This window comes from Gasterosteus aculeatus, chromosome X (genome assembly GCF_964276395.1).
Source record: "Gasterosteus aculeatus chromosome X, fGasAcu3.hap1.1, whole genome shotgun sequence".
NCBI classification, from domain to species: Eukaryota; Metazoa; Chordata; class Actinopteri; order Perciformes; family Gasterosteidae; genus Gasterosteus; species Gasterosteus aculeatus.
In genome coordinates, this window is record NC_135698.1 from 20,305,675 (window position 1) to 20,325,546 (window position 19,872).

At 45.0% G+C, this 19,872-nt stretch overlaps 1 protein-coding gene across 2 annotated transcripts in view; it reads right to left on the reverse strand.

Annotated features, from left to right (window-relative positions):
• The window catches only part of LOC120809340 (A disintegrin and metalloproteinase with thrombospondin motifs 20), a 61,001-nt gene that overhangs the window by 13,224 nt on the left and 27,905 nt on the right, over positions 1-19,872 (reverse strand). For both annotated transcript variants that reach the window (XM_040163059.2, XM_078083499.1), the window contains exons 12-28: positions 18,806-18,951; positions 18,373-18,554; positions 17,607-17,743; positions 17,332-17,449; positions 14,781-14,876; positions 12,345-12,511; positions 12,012-12,141; positions 11,486-11,612; positions 11,192-11,402; positions 10,908-11,072; positions 10,508-10,678; positions 9,462-9,581; positions 9,080-9,187; positions 7,918-8,082; positions 7,468-7,737; positions 6,223-6,384; positions 5,840-6,016 (exon numbers count right to left, since the gene is read on the reverse strand). In XM_040163059.2, the coding sequence (XP_040018993.2) occupies positions 5,840-6,016; positions 6,223-6,384; positions 7,468-7,737; positions 7,918-8,082; positions 9,080-9,187; positions 9,462-9,581; positions 10,508-10,678; positions 10,908-11,072; positions 11,192-11,402; positions 11,486-11,612; positions 12,012-12,141; positions 12,345-12,511; positions 14,781-14,876; positions 17,332-17,449; positions 17,607-17,743; positions 18,373-18,554; positions 18,806-18,951 (2,652 nt within the window). The remainder of the gene's footprint in view (positions 1-5,839; positions 6,017-6,222; positions 6,385-7,467; positions 7,738-7,917; positions 8,083-9,079; positions 9,188-9,461; positions 9,582-10,507; positions 10,679-10,907; positions 11,073-11,191; positions 11,403-11,485; positions 11,613-12,011; positions 12,142-12,344; positions 12,512-14,780; positions 14,877-17,331; positions 17,450-17,606; positions 17,744-18,372; positions 18,555-18,805; positions 18,952-19,872) is intronic.

Sequence of the window (19,872 nt, forward strand, 5' to 3'; positions counted from 1 at the left end):
GTAAACCCAGATAAATATTGCAGCGATGCGTGAGGCAAAGTAGAGCCAGTCCTTGACAGCTTATGTCATTTTAACAAAGTACTAAAACGTCAATATGAACGTGTACTTAATAATAACTGCTATACTGTACATAGAGCTGGACCAATGAGTTATTACATTACTGTGGCAAACAGTTTAATAGAGTAAAACTTCCAGGCAAAAATAGCCAATATGGTTCACTTTGTAAAATATTTCTTTGGCTAAGTCGGGCTTTGAACAGCTGATAAAGAAACTAGGGACATTTATTACTATTTTCAATACCTTACAGTTCAAAAAATGAAAGCACTCGGGAATAATAATAATGACGGGCAGATGCTTAATAAATAAAAAATGGTCGCTAGCTGCAGCCCTAGAAATACACAATGCGTGAACGGTGGATTTTCCCTCTGAATGAAAATATCTTCAGTGAATAGTGCATCAAAGACGACCTGACAGGTAGCTAACGTGCATAGAAAGTACAGCACACACAGTCCGACAGTAAGGTACACATACAGCTAAATGTCTGACTCCTAGAGTGTAGTCAAAACAGCACAAAATCAGCCCTCTGTTACTGGGCGGGTGGGCTCCAACATCCAAGCTATCGCCGTCCCCCCAATCAGAAGGGAAAAAGCTCTTGGATATGGATGCCAAAACAAAACAGAAAAATAACTCAATTTCAGCTTGATAGCATCGACAGGCCCAAACAGGACCAGGCCCCGTCAAGTCTGACGCGTTAACCTCATGGGAGAAGAATTTGCATTTAAGTGGAGTCTAAGAAGTGACTCCAAGAGGCCCTAAACCACTTTAGAATCCTTGACAGAGGAGTTGAGGAAAAGCAGGCGCACTCTACCTGTGTCAAAGTGAGGCCGTGTTCCCTATCATTCAATGAGCCTGAGCTAAACCCCACTAAATGTTTCCACACTTTCACAACTTGTCTCGTCTCATTGCATCTCACCACATCTGCTCACACCTTGGATTACCTAAAAATATAGCCTGACCTTTACTGGATGGACTCCTCTGTTAATCTACTCCAATGCACAACCACGTTAAGTTAACGTTAAGTTAAGTCAAGCTTCCAGATGGGACTTGACTTTGACAGCGCCAAAATCCTGGTTTTCTGCTGGCAAACCAAATTACAGCAGGTAATATACTCAACTTATCGTCATGTTTTTCAACTGCTGGACCCATAAAAGCAGTCCAAATATTAAGATAATTCAGATTACATCTTGAAAGCATTTGGTTCCAGCCTCCATAGTCTTAATGGTTTGCAAATATCTGTAGGCCATAGTGCTTGACTTTTAACCAGCAAATCATCAACTAAACTATTTTGCTTTCTCTCAAAGGCCAAATTGAAACAATAGCTCCCTCGACTCAGATTTAAATCAAAGCCATAACAAGCGCTGCGCTCTGGAGGACCGCAGGGGGCCCTTCAGCCACCGCTTCAATTGATCCCACTCGACTGGCATATGCACATGATCAGAAACACAAGAGCATGTCATGGCCAACTGACCCCACGGATGACAGGTTTGCAGAGAGTTCTTGCCCGCTGCCCTCGGGCCAAAGTATGTCAACGGTGTGCATGTGGATTTAATTTAAAGCAGCATTATTAGGTCACAGACGCTCAGCTGCACGGGGAAGCAACTCGTGACAGGAAATGCTATGTTTTCGTTTGCAACAAAAAGGCATAAATGGCTGAAATTGTGCCCTGGTTGCCAATTTACCACACACAGTCTTATTGTAGCCGATTGCACACGTTGGACATGGCTTTAAAGGCACGTCATTAGTTTGTGGAATTTACATTTCGGATTGTTTAGGCTTAACTCTGTCTGAAACTATACACTGCTGCAATAAATGTGATAATTGTTGTGTGTCTTTTCTTCTTTATACGTGACAAATGTGTTTTGAAAATGAATACAGCTTTTACAATCATTCAGTCATTTTAAAGACGTCACTTTAAGACAATTAGAAACAATTGGAGTTCCAGGACGAAAAATGGCAGCGGAATATTTTCGAGGGATTAACTAAAGTAAATTGAACACATACGTTTTTGGACATTATTGTCCTTACTCTTGATGACTAAAGGTTATTAAGAAGCAATACACATCTTTGAGTAGTGCAAGACACAAGTTTATAATTGAAGATGGTAGTTTACCATAATTATCCAAGTCATTTTCTTATTAACAAGTATTTGGGTTTATTTCCACTAATGTAAAAATGAAATAAAATGCAGAGGCTCGGCTGAAGCGCTTCACAAGTAATTAGCATTTTGTGATAGTCAACCACTTTCCCAATAGATAATTAACAGTATACATTTATATAATAGAATATAAAGCTGAGAGTTTCTTTTAAGCATTGCAAAATAGTTTGAGGGTAAAAGAGACCATTACATAAGGTAAGCAATCTAAAGCCATGACAGATATTTGGAAAAAGTTAAGCAAGAGCTTCCAGAGAATTTGAACGCCCTCTGGCCTGTGAAAGACCACCAAGTCCTAAACAGGACCATCTATTAATAGAATAGAGGCTTTTTGCACTATAAGACATACATGTGTAAAGTTCCTTTTAGAAGGGTTTTTATTCTCTGACTTAGTTTCATCGATGTCGGCTTTGTGCAGAGTTATATGGAGCAATAATCTGACGTCGTCTCTTTTGAGTTGCTCAGTCTATGTAAAAAGTATAAGTGAAAAGTGAATTGCAATTATTTGAATAAACTGCTCGGTATTACTACTCACATATGTGCGTTACTTCAAAGAATGACCTGAGGGAAATACATGACTGAAATCAGCAGTTCTCTAAATACTGGCTTTCCAAAGCTTGCTTTTGGTCTCCTCAACTAAATAAACCTTGCCATGCATGCATTAATACCAATTATTGTAGAAGTAAAAGTAATACCATGCAGGTCTCCTGCCAAATACATTACAGAGCGCTCGATTACTGCAATGATGAACAGATGTGCCACCCAGCGCCAAAGTTTGATTTGGGCCGTGTTCTGTTCTCTCCAGGGACACAACAAAATAAAATGTTAAAGTGCATAAAAGGAAAAGGCTTAGAAGCGTGCTTACACTACATTCCGCAGAGGTATGAGAAGTACTACAGATACAACAAAACGTGAGTGTAACTCAGTCCCCAAAGACTGCATTATTATAGGAGGGTTAAAGCAAAAGGGGGTAAACTAAATGAAGTGAGTTGGGGGTCAAATAGCAGAACACCTTATAATGACCTTCAAGTCAAGTTGTTTATAGTAACTCAGATACGCACTATAAACTGAAAAAAAAATATATTGCATACCCATGGTTTAAAAGAGAGTATTAGTACTATAAAAACATACCTGCTGTCAACTGTTCCACTGTGAAGATAATAAAATATATTTGAATTGTTACACTTTTGTAGTGAATTGTCTTATTTGGTTTACCCATCTTGTTCCCTAGAGGGACGTCTGGAGGATTTACATGTGCTCAGAAGCTCGTGTCACTCAGGTGACACTTGGGAATTGTGTCAAGGGGGACGAGCGCATGTAATTGGGAGAGAATCCGGTCGTTTCTCAAAATAAAAAAGACCGGTACCGGTCCGCATCCCTGTGGTTGGGGACCTCTGCTTTAGACTACAGAGCTACAACTAACGTTAAAGGCACAGACCTGCGTCTGGTTATTGCTAGAAAATTATCGCATTTAGAAACAACACAAGTTCACAGTTATGTTTCTTTAATAATCTTTACATTGAGAAAAAGCTAATTCAACATGTTTATGTAGTTTTGCATGTGAATGAAATAAATAATATGAAGAACAACAACCAAAATATGAAAAATAAAGTAGAATTGCCGATTTAAGTTCGGCAATTCTGCACCACAGGTTTAAAGGTGTGAAGGAGTGAAACTGCCTTGGCTGAGGAGTCTTGGTTGCAGTGGAAGTCTTGGTTGAGAAGGATACACAGTGACAGAAGAAAAGGTAACAAAGAAGGAGACTGCACACATCCTAACTGCAGACATGAATACAGAGCCAGCTGCAACACTTCACCGAAAATATATGTCATGATAATGTCATGTTGCTTCAACTAAAATCAAATTCAGGGCGCTAACTTGTTATATTTGGAAGAGCCTCGACACTTCCTCAGGCTTTATACGGCGAGGTACCGCGGCCCCTGCATTGAGGGAGATTTGGTTAATACCTGACTGAACAGTTGTTACCGTGTACTGGAGCATGGAAACAAAACTGGCCCTAAATCCTGAAAAGGTGTGTTGCTCAATATGCACGTTGCTAATCAGGTCACATGACTGCAGACAGTGGCGGAAATGACCCCACGGTTATTTCTCTTTGCCGGGTGTGAAAAGCCCCAAGCAGCAAAGTAACATGTGTGTATAATGACAAATAATTCAAGCAAAGTGTCGCATCAATCCAAACTGTAACAAAACATTAAAGCTGCGAAAATGAATAATCTATTGTAAACGAATAAATTAGTTTCATTAAAAAAAATCCTTCTGAAATGCAAAAACTGGCCAAAGTGAAAAGAAACAGCAAGAAATGATTCAAAATGATAAAAGGAGGTATCCATGTTCTTTAGTTGCTTTGATGGACAATGAGCTTAAAAATAACAGCTCAATGATCACTCCCTGTACTCCCTGTATTGTACTACTGTATATTCAATGAGCTGCAGTGACACTGCCTACCATTAACAGAATCAAATCATCAAATCCTTCCTAGTCTGGACATATGGTACAACCCTATTTTCATAATACTAATAATGTTCCACTATAATACATTGGATAAAGTTTAATAGCATCTTATCATGAGTAATAGCAAAATGACTATACATGAAGCGTACGTAGAAGTTGAAGTTGTCTTGTTCACTGGACTGACTTCCTTTCACGGATAAGATATTAGGACTTTATTTTGGCAAACCGCTGTTTTTGTGACATATGACAAACAGTTTTTATGCCTGTTTATGTTATGTGATAAACGCATCATATATTATAAAATATACTTTATTAGTACTAGAAAAATGATTTCCTATTATGGTTATTTTTTAACCAATTTAGGAATCGTAAATTACATTTTTGGGATATTGTATTTTTAAGATTAATTTTCTTTTTAAAGTTTATTTGCTTTTCTGATAATGAAGAACCTTTTTAAATGATTTAAACTGACAAAGATGAAGGAGAGAAGAAGCCATTCTAAATTGCATTTCAACTTGAGTAAAAAAGAAAATGATCAGAAATACAAAAGAAAATATTTTCCTCTGTACAAACTGTATTTACTCATAGAGATATACGAGAGGTCTGACCAAGAGCACCAGCAAAATATTAAATACAATACTCAGTAATTCAATAAAATCATACTGTACAAAGATACACATACAAAATACACCGACAGTCATTTGTTGCCGTTCCATAAAGGTCATAATAACTCTTATACACAAATATACACTTGTGTACTTCGGATACAAGGACAAGACAGCAAAAACAACAAAGAACATTTACTCCACGCCTCATGAATGAAATAAATATGTTCTAGAGTTACGCCTATACAAATATATGGCATTGTTGGACAACACTGTCCCGATCTGTAGGTCTTATTTTGGAGCCTCGGATCAAAATGGCATCCGTGTGTTTTTAATGTTCCCCTGAGTGGAGCAGCATTGTGTTTTTTCATGATTCTAATCAGCACCATGCCACTGCAGGGCCCGTTTGGGTTCACCACCAGTGCCTCTCGATACTCTTTAGGCTAAAAACACACTTGGATCACACGTGACTGACGTCATTCTCAGCACACACCAAATCTACTCACAGTGACGCCCCCCAGAGAGGAAAACGGGGTTAGGACTATCGTACCGGCTTCCATGGTCGGCGCAGCCAGGAGGCGGAGCCTGGGCAGGGCTGCAGGTTGCATTGCTCCATGTCGGGCGGCTTGTCCAGGATGTCGCAGTTGTAGTTGTTTAGCATCTGACCGTTGGGCCTCTGACAAACCACCAGGCGAGTCCTCCTTCCGCCACCGCAGGTCTGCGTGCACTGAGAGGTGGCAAAGCAAAAAGATGCATTTATTATATAATACAATAACAATATGATGATGTTTCCTGTTTCAGTTCAGACTTTATAACAAAAGACAGAGGAGACCGAACAGAAGATGAGGATGAAACTCAAAACCTGTGTCGCGTTCACAATGAGTGAGTGGAAGACTACGACGTGTCTCAGACTGTCCAGAAATACAAGCTCACCTCTCCCCAGACACCGAAGTTCCACACGGGACAAGGTCCCGAGTCGCAACCTTTGGACTCGTCAGGTTTGACCCTCTCATCGCAGTAGCTGTTGCTGCGTCCATCGGCATCCTGACACACCACCACTCGCCTCTGGAAACCTCCCGCACAGGTACTGGAACACTGCAGAGCACACAGACAGATCAGTGGGGGGGGGGGGACACATGCACACAGAGAGGTACGGCACACACCCAATGCATTAAAGGCCTATCATGAGTCCAGTGTCAATTATTATTTCTTATCCGTGTTAAAACGTTTACACTCAAGCTTCTTTTACTGAATACTGGTCATCATTTGTGTGTTTCTGGTCAACATGGATGTGTAAAATAACACAAAAAGACAATTCATTTGGAAACAATCCATCCCTAATAAAGAACTCATCTTTCATCCAACATAATACAGCCAGGTCAAGGATTTCACATTTCACAAATATGCCGATTTAAGTAGCAAAGATCAAAATTGAACTGTTGAAAAGATGGAAAACCTCGGCCTGCATCCAATAAAGATGACACATGGGAGCACATTCAATGCTCTCTGCCGCGTGTGGGGGAGGACAGCGCAGAGTGAGCCTGAACAGCATGACTTCAAGTCAAGTTCATCACGTGAGACTAAACAGGTCACTGGGACGAAAGCCTCTGCTGCTCTGCGCGTAGAGAACACTGCATCATTTTTTTATGGCTGTCAGAAAATGTCAAATCTATCTCCGAACATTTTAAGAGTAAAATGTTCAGGTAGTTTGATGGATGTACTAGACATCTAATAGCTAAAACAAAAAATGTTAATATTAAACCAATATTAAGTGCAACTTTTTATCAACTATCCTCTAACATGGAGCAGATTTTCTCTTGGATACAACACGCTTTGCTCATTTTTTAACAGGATCAGGCACAAAATCCGGCTGAAAAAGGGAATTACATATAATTGTGAAAGAGATTTAACCAACTAAAATGGATTAACTAAGTGATTTCTAGTAAGAACTACATTGACTCATGCACTACAATTTGGAATTTCATTTCAAAACCAGTCTGCTTCGGGACACCACCTGGTACATACGTGAATGTCTTTCATTCACATTCACTTCTCCGTCTCATGAAACCTAAATCGCGTGTGACGATAAAGAATATTTATCCGTTAAAGATTTCGAACAACGAATTCTACCGCCCAAATGATTGTCCCTTTTCCCTAAAGACCATGTGCCGGACGTACTGCGCCCCAGGGTCCCGTCCTCCACTGGTTGTCTGCCGAAGGCACATTCCAGCTGCTGTGGCCAGGATGGCGTCCGGGGTCCTGCGGGTACCCGTAGGGCTGGTCATTGATGCGCTGACGGTGGTGGACGGAGGGGCAGGGTGCGGCCGTGCACTCTTGCTCCGTCACGGTCTGCTCCTCCGGGTCACAGAAGGACCGGTCCACGGGCTGGTGGTAGTTGGAGCAGACCACCTGCCTCGTGGTCCTTCCAACGCCACAAGTCACCGAGCACTGGGGGGACAACGGAGAACCACGGTGGTACCGATTACGGTGTGTACTGATGTTCGATGACAACGTAACTGGAGTGACACGTTCACGAATCAAATCTTGACCTGGTCACTTTTGACCATTGAACGTCTCCGGAGTGGAAAACATCTGCATTGATTGGACACACTGTTTTTTTTAACTTACAGGAGACCACTCCCCGGCACGCCATTGGCCGCAGGGGCTGAAGCAGGCCGAGGACTCCGGGGGCCGGGGCAGGTGGGTGCAGTGCGACTCGTCAGCGACTCCTCCCCGGGCATCTCGGCAGCTGACGTAACGCTCCCGCTTCCCTTTTCCACAGGACACGGAGCACTGCAGGACACGGAGATCACACGGAGCCCACATCAATACTTGTCTTGTGTTTCTCTACTATGCGGTTCCTAAATTAATTTAACGTCTACTTTTAGTGTTCGACGGAGACGAAGAGTTGAGTTGAGTTTTTTTTTTTTTACAAACGGCAACCCACATTGGTAATGGCTTGTCTTACTCTGGAACAGATAACCCCTCATTTTGGGGGATTCTTTACCTTGTGTCACAAATAAAGACATTTATGGGACTCCCTGATCCCATTGGGGACATCACAGAAAACATCTGTGAGGGGGTGAATACCGAATGCAATCAAATGGCTCCAGCAGGCATGTTTGTACCCCTCTCATATCAATCTAGAGGATCGCTGTTCCGCTGCTCGGGGGGGAATTGCATGGATGTGTGTGTGTGCGCGCACGTGGAGTGTGTGCGATCTGTGTGTGCACGTGTGTCTGCGAGACCACACTGGCGCTGGCCTCTTTGACATGTGAGCTCACGCCGACTTACGGATTGACAGACGAGGTTCAGTCTCAGAAACCGAAGACTCGTGTTTACATGAAATCTGGTTTTCATCTGCGACGGGTAACAATGCAAAGTATCAGAGAGACAGAGGGGCCTCTCAGCCCAGACAGTGGAGCCTGTGTGTGTAGGTGTATGTGTGTGTGTGTGTGCAGATGCAGCAGGGGGGTAGAGGAGACAATGCCAAAGAGGATCATGGTCCTGTACAGTAGGTGCTATCAGAAAGAAAAAGTTGAACTTGTCAATCTGGTGCATGTAGCAGAGGCAACGCTATTGGAGTGTGTTTTCCTTAAATTACGCACACACAGACATAAGAACAAACGTTTTCTGGTATTCTCATTTTTCCCTCTTCGAGTGTTAAAGTCGGATTCCAAAGCCCAGTGGACCATTTCTCTCAAGCTACACGCAGAAAGAACAAGACAGAACAGGAATGTCTTTGCCACAGACTCTGTTAGGCCCGAATAAAACCAATTTGTTTCCCTACCGCAGTCCAGGAGCCGTATCTCCACTGGGTCAGGATCCGAGCAAAGTTATCAGGGCGAGCTGTGCTGTGAACCGGAGAGGCCCAGGGACACGGCTGCGTCTCGCAGTCCTACAACAAAAAACACGCAAATACAGTCAGATGATGCATCGCTACATTTTAACTAAAGGGAGTAAATACACAATAAAGAAATATTTCATTCCTTCCCTGGATATCTCCAGTTAAAGAATAAAAACAAAGTGAAAGTTGAATTTCTTAGTTTGTAGAGCTATCTGGAGCATGTGGGCTCTTCAGTTCAATATCTTTAATGTCTTTGCCTGCAGACAAAATGACAAATAAAAGTGACACTTTAATTGTTTGAGTCGTGAGCAACAGTTTGTTTTACCTGCGTGTCTCTGGGCCGCGCTGCAGCATTGCACTCTCTGTCGTCTACTGTGGCCCCGTATTCCCCCGACACGCACCTAACCGCTCTCATCTGGTAGCCATGGCCGCAGGTCACTGCACACTGAAAGACACACACACACACACATATAAAGCTATGTCAGGGTTCATTTCCTAGGCAGGGCCTCATTCAGGTCAGCATAGTCTTGGTAAGACACGCGCACACACACACACACACACACACACACTCATATGCATTAATGGGCACATCCGTCCCCGTACACGTCCTCGCAATCGACCCTTTAACTCACTCACTCACATCCAGGTACAACATGGGAGCAGAGGAAGTGCCCCACGGTGGGTTTATTTGAGCAGCACATTATAATTACACAGGCATTAACAACCTGATATATTCCAGCTCTGTAAATATCCCCATCTGCCTTCATACAAACAGGGAGGGGGGAGGCGGGAAGGGGGGGGGGGGGGGGGGGCATTAGACGTATAAGACGTCTATCAACTAGACTAGACGTGGCCATTCATACACGTTTTACTCAATTTGTTCTTTACCCTAACAGAGGTGATTCCATACAGACATATTTGGAAACTTTGATTGAAGATTGAATGCATAGGAAGGTGTGTGTGTGTGTGTGTGTGTGTGTGTGTGTGTGTGTGTGTGTGTGTGTGTGTGCGCATTGTGTGTCAGATTTAGTCTTTAGGACGTGAGGGGAAAAACGAAAGCGCCATGGAAGCTGGAGTCAGAGCACGTTCCTTCGTAACTTGCCGATGTATAAGGTTACACACACACACACACACACACACGTACTTGAAATATACACCGTCAATGATAGGTAACATATTTTCTCTCCGTGGCAGCACACACACACACACACACATTCAGAGTAACGGATTCGAGTCAGGATTGGAGACAGCTGCCTGTGAGGCCCCTCTCCTCAGGCACTCTGCATCCAGCCTCTTCGCCCCAGTGTGTGGACATCTGATCCCTGTGTGTGTGTGTGTGTGTGTGTGTGTGTGTGTGTCGGCGGGACTCACCCCTCCCCAGACGCCGACCTGCCAGGACGCACAGTCGGGCAGCTCGCAGCCGCCCACAGAAGCAGGTTTGCTGGATGGGTCGCAGAGGTGCTCGCCTAGCTCTTCCTGCCCGGCTCCTATGCTGCAGGACACTTGTCTGTGTCTCGTCCCCTTCCCACAAGTCACCGGGCACTGCGGGGCATCGGATGACGGTGGAAAAAGGTAGAGGAGGAGTCATTAATATCACAGCACGCATTAGTGCGGGACATTCCACTTTTATGAGGACATATGAGGTTTGTTAATCTACCTAAAATACCTTTAACAACCTTTAAATCGGTGATATAAAAGGGATCATTGTACGCTGTACGATACAGAATATTGCCGCCGATCCGTGCCGGATGTTTTGTCGTGAGTTCCCCACCTCGCTCCACTCGCTCTCCGTCCACTCGGGGCACGGCTGCTCACTGCAGGTTTCAGTGACCAGCCTCTGGTATTCGCCGCACTCTCGGTCCACCAGCCGCCTGCCCCGGTTGTTCATACAGTAAGACTCGCGGCTACGGCTCCCGCGTCCGCAGGTCTTAGAGCACTGTGTACGAGAACACAAGCTCAGCCCACTTAATCATGCGTTGGTCTAGCAGATGTTGCCGATTTGCCACCGCTCTGCACGGGCCGGCGTATTAGCGACGACTCTTCCCCTGCGTGTACCTGTGACCAGGCGCTGTACTGCCAGCTCGTGAGCAGACAGTCCCCATGGCACGGCTCCCTGGTCTGAGGCTTGGCGGCGTCTCCGCAGGTGCTGGCCTCCACCCGGTCGCTCTGTCTCTTCCTCAGGCTGTACTTCATGCACTGAACGTCCAAGCTGCGGTAACCGGGGCCACACTTGGCAGAACATTCGCTCTTCCCGGCGACGTGCCACCTGCGCCGGAGGAGGTGCAGGGAACAGGTTGTGAACAGGGAGTTGTTTCGTGTGCGGTTTTTTTTTTGTGCATTAATGCGCACCTGACTTCACAGTCCGGGTTGCAGGGCTCGGCAACAGCAACGGGACGAGGTAGATGTTCACAGCGTTGGTCAGACACCTCGAGGTGATCGCTCCTACGCACACATACAGCCGTTCGTCTTCGCTCACCTGCACACACGCAGGGTTGGAGTCCGATACCATGTTGCATCAGCTTTACAAATACATCTCCTTACTGGATCCCACTGCTCCCACTGACACGCTGGGAGCCTGACCGGCTTGCTTTTAAGGGAGATATGTGAGGGGCTTAGTCGGGTTGAGGGCCGGGCGAAGGGGGAGTTTTATGGGATTTATGGAAGAATGAATGAAAATCCATCTTTTGTTTACATCATGAGTGTGTGTAACATTGTATCAGAGACATATTGTACTGCCGTTTCCAAATTGTCAAGTAACGTTGGGCCTAAAAGTACATAGAATAAGTACTCAAGTGTCTAACGGAGCATCTTTGTGCAATTATTAACCTTTATTAAGATCCACTAGGGCCAAAGACAAGCAATCTTATTCCTTTACCCTGACAGATGCGGTTGCAATCGAGCCAGGAGCCTGAGGGCTCCCACACAAACTGCTCCGCGTGCTCCTCGATGGGTATGTTGAAGGAGTAACGGACATCTGGGTTGTGGAGGTTTCCCACACACAAGACCTGCAGGAACAATGGTGGGAAAGGCAAGGTCAAAAGACTTAACATGGCAGTCCTTATTTTGTCTAAGTCGACAAAGAGATATGACGCTTCTAGGCCGAGCCCCAGCTTAGTATTTTGGGAGGTTAGAAGACAGTAAACTGTTATCAGGCAGAGGTGTAGAGATGAAGTGGGAGGAGAAATACAGGATTTGGCTGTTAAAAAACCTGCAGCACGAGCTCGTCCTGGATGCGGTCCGTGCAGTTTATGCGCTCCACTGGTGTGTCCGAGCCGCTGTAGTCAATGACGGTTCCTTTGAAGGTGATTTCCCTTTTGAACATGGCCACCACAAAGTTCCCATTCAGGACCGAGTTGGACTGGTTGTCAGATAACGCTGCAAGAAGAAATGGACACAAACCATAAAAAACGCAGAGCTCTCGATGTAAACGAAGGAATGTTTGCTTTTTGGCAGATTGGGGAATGTTTATGAGATGTGGCACTTATTATTTCAGCGTATGAACGAAGTAAACTGCCCTTGAGCTACTAGACTATTGTTTTGCAAAGCCAGTGTTTCAGGCGAGGTACGTTGAAACCTTGGCGGCACTAAATTGCAGTTATTTGGAGTTACTTTACTTAAGTACTCTTAATGAGTGACATTGTGAGGCAAACAACACACTGACTGCAAATACCTAGTACATACAAATACACACTCTACGTTGGCAAACTACCACATGAATCCTGAATGAACACTGACCACCATCTCTCTCTCTCTTGAACATCTGAACCTCTCTGAACGAGCATGCTGAAACAATGTATGCGATTAAACGCAAATTGTTGGATGCCAGCTTATTTTCATTTTCCATGAGACCACTGTGGGGTCGGTGGGGTTTGGAAATGATCTAAAGACTTTGGTTGTCATCACAGACTTTTCGGTTAATCCTCGCTGCGACTAGTCGTAGAGGAACCTATTGTATTTTAAGGATTTATTGTGATTATTATTATTTTCTCTAAGGAATCTCGCCATTTTGGGGGCTCTATCATCCAATCGGCTAAAAGTTGGTAAATTTGCCCTGCGTATCCGGATTGGTGAAAAATATGTTGGGGGTCTCGCATTTGGGTATAAAGAAAGGTCTCTATAGCGCCCCCTTTAGGACCACAGTCGGACATTTTTTTTACCTTGGGCTCTAAAAATTGCATTTTGCCAGAAGAAATATTAAACTATGCGCGTGCATATTTAAAAAAAAAAAACACCAATCGCCATGAATATTGAAGTTGTTTTAACTCGACCATACTTCATCTAATCTGCTCCATATTTCTCACACAGCTTGACCTCCCTATCCTGTAGACATCCATATGATCATTTTCAACCTTAGTCATAGCGCCACCTGGTGGCAACAGGAAGTTACATGTTTTTTGTTCTATTCCCTGCTCAGATCCCTCTCAAATGCTGTCAGAAAAGCCCTAAGACCTTCATAATGTTAAAGATGAAGTCTGCAAAGCGGCATCCCCCATCCCATCCTTTTGGTTAACGATGACTGACTCCAGCCAGCCCCCCCGACATGCAGCGTAGCGAGGACCCGTCCATCGCTGCTTGCAGCTTTCATTTTGTCTTGTAATACTGTGCTTTACACCCAACGCGAGTCTTCATGCACCAAGTAGGTTTCTACTAAAGCAGACTTTAGTAGAAACAAAAGACAAGATTTATTATATAAAACGTTATAGAGATGAATATCAGAGGGAAATCAGCTGAGCATTGAGTGGCTTCCCAAAAGTGTCCACAGTTTCAACAGGAGAGAGATCCACAGTCAAGGAGCTTCACAATCTCGCTTTTTTAAATCATGAGTGCGGTGGTCTTCTTAAAAAACGTGTCTTCTTACTGCACGCGCCCGGCTGAGGAGGATACCGACCACGTGCAGCACAGGAACCACTCGCGCATCGTGTGCTTGTGGCACTCGGCAGCAGAGCGAGTGAAGCTTTTCACAGCGGCATGGCAACGAGTTCCTGCCAGATGTGTTTTCTGACAATTTGACTTGAAACATCTTGAACCTGACTTGAACCATGAGAAAATGGGCGCCCACCCCGACAACATTGGCAAAACTCCCTTTCTCTGTTTTTTTTCCCCCCTCTCTGTCTACCTCCCTCTTTCACGTGCAAGCACATACGCAGACAGAAACACACACTCACACACACACACACACACACACACTCTGAGCCCGTTGGGTCCATCTGACCCTACACCCCTATATCCACTTTCATGCGGCCTGGGCTCCACATGCCTCTAATTAGCACCTATTGCTGCCTCATTTATCTTTCTCGGGGGCTGACACTCCATTTGCTTTCCCAACCAACACGCTTCGCCATGACCAGATGGACCAACGCCGCTCCTCCTTTCCACCATATACACTCGGAACAAATGACAGTTTTCTTTGCCTTATGAAAACAGTTTTGCCCTCCTTCACTAACAGCCTGCCTCTACAGCTCCGGGTCACTCGGTCTGGGGGGGGGGGGGGGGGGTTCATGGTCATGCCGGCGGATAAGGGCATTGACCTATGAGATAAGAACCCAAGAACCCAATTCTCCCAAGAAAAACCTGGAATTCGCTAGCGTTGAAGCTTAAAAGCGCGCTGTTACGCTGACACAGACACACAAACAGCCACACTCACCGAGGTAGTTGTCGTCCTCCGGCTTCCCAGAGTAGCTGACCTGTTTGATGTCGATGTTGGTGGCTCCGGCTGGGATCCGCACCACTGTGTTGTAACCTAAAGAGGAAAAGTAGGGAAGTTAAACAAATTGTATTGAGCTTCAAAAGGGAACCGAGTAGACACAATAAGAGCAGCGAGTGGTCCCCCCCCCCCCTCACCCCTCCCATTGATATCCATAACATAACTATGCTACAGCAAAACTCAGTCACCAGGGATTTAAATGTCACACTTGGAAAAACACACAAGAAAGTTCTACTCCTCTCGAATAACTCGTTTTAGTCTCTGGGGCCCGAAGGTGGAAGGATATGTAATCATTCCCCGGACTTACCTTTGGCCTGTAATTACTACACTGGCCATACGCAACGTACAGGGACAGTATTTGAAAGCCGTGGCATGAAAATAAAAATGCAAATGTTGAGCGTGAACCGGGGGCTGAGTATGAAATACGGTATGTAATCTTTTTTAGATTTTTAACATCATTCAACATTGGGAAAATTCAGCCTTTTTCATTTAGAAAATAACGATTTCGCAAGGAAAAAATACATTTGGGTTCAAAGTAAGTGCACGTATCCCAATTCCAACGATACCAGTTCTTCTCGTCCGAAAAGGTCATATACATTCTGCTCAATATAATAACTTCAAACTAAATAAAAAATGTAACTTTTTAAGGTTAAAATGTATGCAGCTGGCAGATGAGACACAACTTAATGGAAATGTTTACTTTTCAAAAACTATTTAATGATTAGAAAAAATATTAGTATGGATTACAGGGGGAGAAAGTTTCATGCATAATGTACTGTACTCATTATGAGCAGCTGTTTCTTATATCCGTGGTAAAAATGATAAAATGATAATATGAGATGACATAACACACGTTAGATAGAGTTGAAGACAGTCAATTTCTGCTTGGTTCTCTTAATATAAAATATATATATATATATAAATATATATATATATATATATATATATATAAATATATATATATACTGTATATCTGAATTTGTCCGTCTAACTGCTTACTGCTGCCTTTAAAGAAGAGACCAAACTGGATGGAGGAGAGAAACGCCGTCGGTTGGTGTGATATGATAGTTAGCCTGACACCTTGAGCCACTCGGGGGCAGCACTTGGTTTACATATCTACCTCTCATCAGCCGTGTAAATCTTCTCTCACACACACATACTGACGCAGTCACCGCACACTCACTCGTCACGTAAACCATGACTGAGAAACGTTTCCATTTGAGGCCACGCTGTAGCTCACGCAGCTCACTGTTTTGCGTGTCATGTCAAACACTGGGGACAGGATACGCTCATTAAAAAAAAGAAATGAACGATGTATAAACTTCAGAAACACGCGCCGCTCCTCGAGGAAACACGAGACACGCGAGGCCTCTGAGATGCCACAGCTTCACGAGCGACCGGACGCACAATCCTCTGCCACAGAACACAAAGCACAACCATGCTGAGCTTCACCTCAAATATGCTGCCCTCTGTCACTAGCCAGAGAGATCATGTGTTAAGGGCCTGCGGTGGGGGGGGGGGGGCTTAGACCAAGTTGTCCGACAATATTGACTGGATTGATGACAAACATCTGCTTGCTTTGCATTTATTATTTGCAACCAGTATTTATGTGTATTATAATGGGGAAAGGACAGGACGGCAAAAGACCAAATGAACAAAATGTACAAAGTCGGTGTCAATTCAAAGGTCAACGTCCACAAACTTTACTCATGAAGATGTGACTTGATTTAGAATCCGCAAATAACGCTGTGGTTTGAAGTGAATAGAGAGACAAAGAAAAAGACATTAAGCAAGACGAGGACCAAAGGGTGAAAGACAGAAAGACGAGCCTCGACCCAGGAGCAGAGGAATATGCTGCCTGGGCTCCAGTTCTCTTTCTTAAGGTCGAGCCAAATGAACAGGGCCGAGCCCAGTGCCGGGTTCGCTTCAATCCAATCCTCAAAGCCGGTTCCCCCAACGGATAACAGAGTGCAGACAGAAAGCAGATGGATAGAGACGCTCCAGCCCGGTGCCAAACTAATGCGGAGTACACATGATGGATGCCACACCCAGGGCCTTTATGCTAATGCAAAAGTTGTTTCGCTGCCCAGACCTGAAAAAGCTTTGGATGCAATCAAGCCGTTGGCCCTCACAGAGGCCCCCGCATTATGCAGGTCAAATCAAAGGGGTGTTGTCAGGGTTGCGTCGGAAGAGCTGGGAGGGTGACAGCGCCGCGTTAATCAGTTTTCAAAAGCCTTGCGGAACATTTGTGTGTCTGCAGTTCTTCCGATTCTGGCAGGAGCTCGAATCGTTTCTGAAAATCAAGCTTAATGTGTTTAAACATAAGCAGAGATGACATCAGAACCCTGACGTGCGAAAGTCTTTCCCAGCCCCTCTGTGTTTCCTGCGTATCGGAGAGTCGCTCTCCAGAAGCTGCTGACATACAGTGTGTTTAATGGAGAAAGGTCAGCTGTTAGTTTACCGCCGTGGTAATCCGAGCTGCGTGACTCACCGTACTGAGCATCGTTGAAGGTCCCCGAGAGGGTTTTGCACGACGAGTTGTCCCCGCCGCACACGCCGCACTTGTCGTTCCTGGCCTTGGAGTTGAGAACGTGATCGCAGCCGGCTTGCTGCAGAAGCACAGAGGAAGGTGAGATGATTTGTGATTTGACATAAAGCGACCTTTAAATCGTGATGACGTGAACATGTGAACATGTCGTGACAGCATGAGAACAAAGTGCAGAGGAACAGCGTGTGTTTGTGTGTGTGTACGTAGGTTGATTATACCCTGCAGAGGCCTTGAACACAGATGTCATAAGTATCTGTTCCACATGGCGTGCCGTCGGTGACGCGGTCCTTCAGCTGATAGTACGCCATGGTGCCAGCGACCCGGCAGAAGAGCTTACAGCGATCCTTCATCAGTACTGCATGGAGAGAGAAGACAAACTGTGGAAAAAGTTGGACTATAGCTAATGATATTAGTAGGATACAAATCCCGGACCATAATGAGATGAAATACCTCGGGATTACTTACACGTGTTGCTGAATCAACATTTTTGATCCTACATTGTTTTCATATGACATTTGCTATAATTGCCAAACTCGTAGCCATTGTTTGGGAGAATCACCGTGTGTGACAGCTCACCGGCTCTGGGGGCTTGGCCTGTTTGCTTGTGTAGCATCAATCAATCAATAAATGAGTCCCATGCAGTCATTTAGACATGGTGGTCTTTGCCAGATGGTAATCTCTTGTAGCTGAGCAAGCCATCGTGGAAAATAATGGGATTCTGTCGGGGGAGGGTAACGCTCATATGGAAGGACTAAGACGAAGAACGCACACACCCAAAGATGCACTCTAACGTCCACTTTTTCCGTCTCCTTCTCCTGTATTGAAGCTTATGTTTCAAAGCAGTAGCTACATAGATTTCTCATGCATTGGCCTCCCCCCCCCCCACACACACACACAGTGCGGCGTGCAACCTTTTAGTTAAATGCACCAAACAGGCCGCTGTAAATAGTATCTGCCTTTAATGTTGCACGTCGGTGTACTCACTGCCGCTGTACTTGGGCACCCAGCGGACGGTGGGAGGCAGACCGTTGATGTTGAAGTGCTTGCCGTCGAAGTGAGAGCACTGCTCTTCGCGGAAGTCCTTCTGTCCTCGCGGACACGGCTCAGTGTTGCAAGAGCGGAACTTCATCCTGCGACCGACGCAGAACTTCCCACCGTTTCTGGGCCTGGAGCAAGGCGAGACTGATCACGGGAGCACTGCACTTATTTCACACTTAGAACCCACACAGGGAACATTTAAATTCTCATTTAAGAAAGAAAGTTCTCTGTGACGGTCGTAGTTGACATGCAGGTTTACAACTCTTAGTTAGACAAGACCTCTCTCTCTTTTACGGTTTCTCTTCCTGGTCCAGAATCGGACACATATTAACAATCTATGATGGCTTGGATTGTCATAAAAAGCCCGATCCTTTCTTACATAGGCTTGTTGCAGTCTCTGGCGGTGCTGCGGGTTCCTCCACCACAGGACCTGGAACAAACGCTGTAAGGCCCCCAGGGACCCCACTCCCCGTGGACCGGCTGCAGGTCGAACTCCTTGTTCACGCACATCCCGTGTTTGCAGTACTGTAAGTGAACAGACGCAAACAAAAATGACCACAGCTGCTTCAGGCCCGAAGACAAACACAGACTGCAGCGGCAGCGGAGGCCCAGCTGGGAGCGGCGCTCAACGGTTCCTTCCTAATCCTCTGTTTAGACCTCAGGCTATATTCTTGAAAGAAATCCTAATTCAGCTATTGTTTACCCTCAAGTGAGGCGTCCAACTCCTCCAGCTGTCCAAAGAGAAATTGGAGAAGGAAGGAGCGGTCGGGATACAGACAAAAATAGACAGGAAATGTACAGTATGAGAGAACGTCCAACTGATGTGTACAGTATGAGAGAACCCTCCAACTGAAGTGCACACCTTCATGTCAGCCAAATCTATCTTTTATTTGGGGGTATTTCTTTTAAACATCATCTGATGATCTGATGGGTGCAGGTACACTATCTTCCACATGGGCTCTCTGCTCTGAAAAATTGAAATTCTATCAACAGAAAAAAGTTAAGACCATTCGCTGTGCCAGTTGTTCTGTTAGGCTCGGCGCGTAAAGACAGAATGACATGACATATTTCCTACGGTAGAGTAGACCCACTTTGACATAGAAAATAAGAAAATAAGGAGCGTACCCTCTAACCAACCTTTGCTAAGTGCTAACACTGCTTTGATAAGCAAAGCATGGCAGGCCCATTTCCCATTGCGTGTAACCAAATCCCCGTCTCATTGGCTGAGATATCGGAGGGTCCTGTTCACTGAAAGAATGCAGGACAAGACGCCGTCTGTCTGGGTACGTGGCACCATGATAAGGAAACTCTAGAGTTGTGATAACGAGAGGAACAAAGTTCATTACTGGCTTAGAATCAGGAACTCGGGCTGACTGTCTCCTCGTATACAAAGGAGGACGCTTCTTGGGGACGCCTGCGTCTCCCTGTGTCCCCTCACAGACTGTA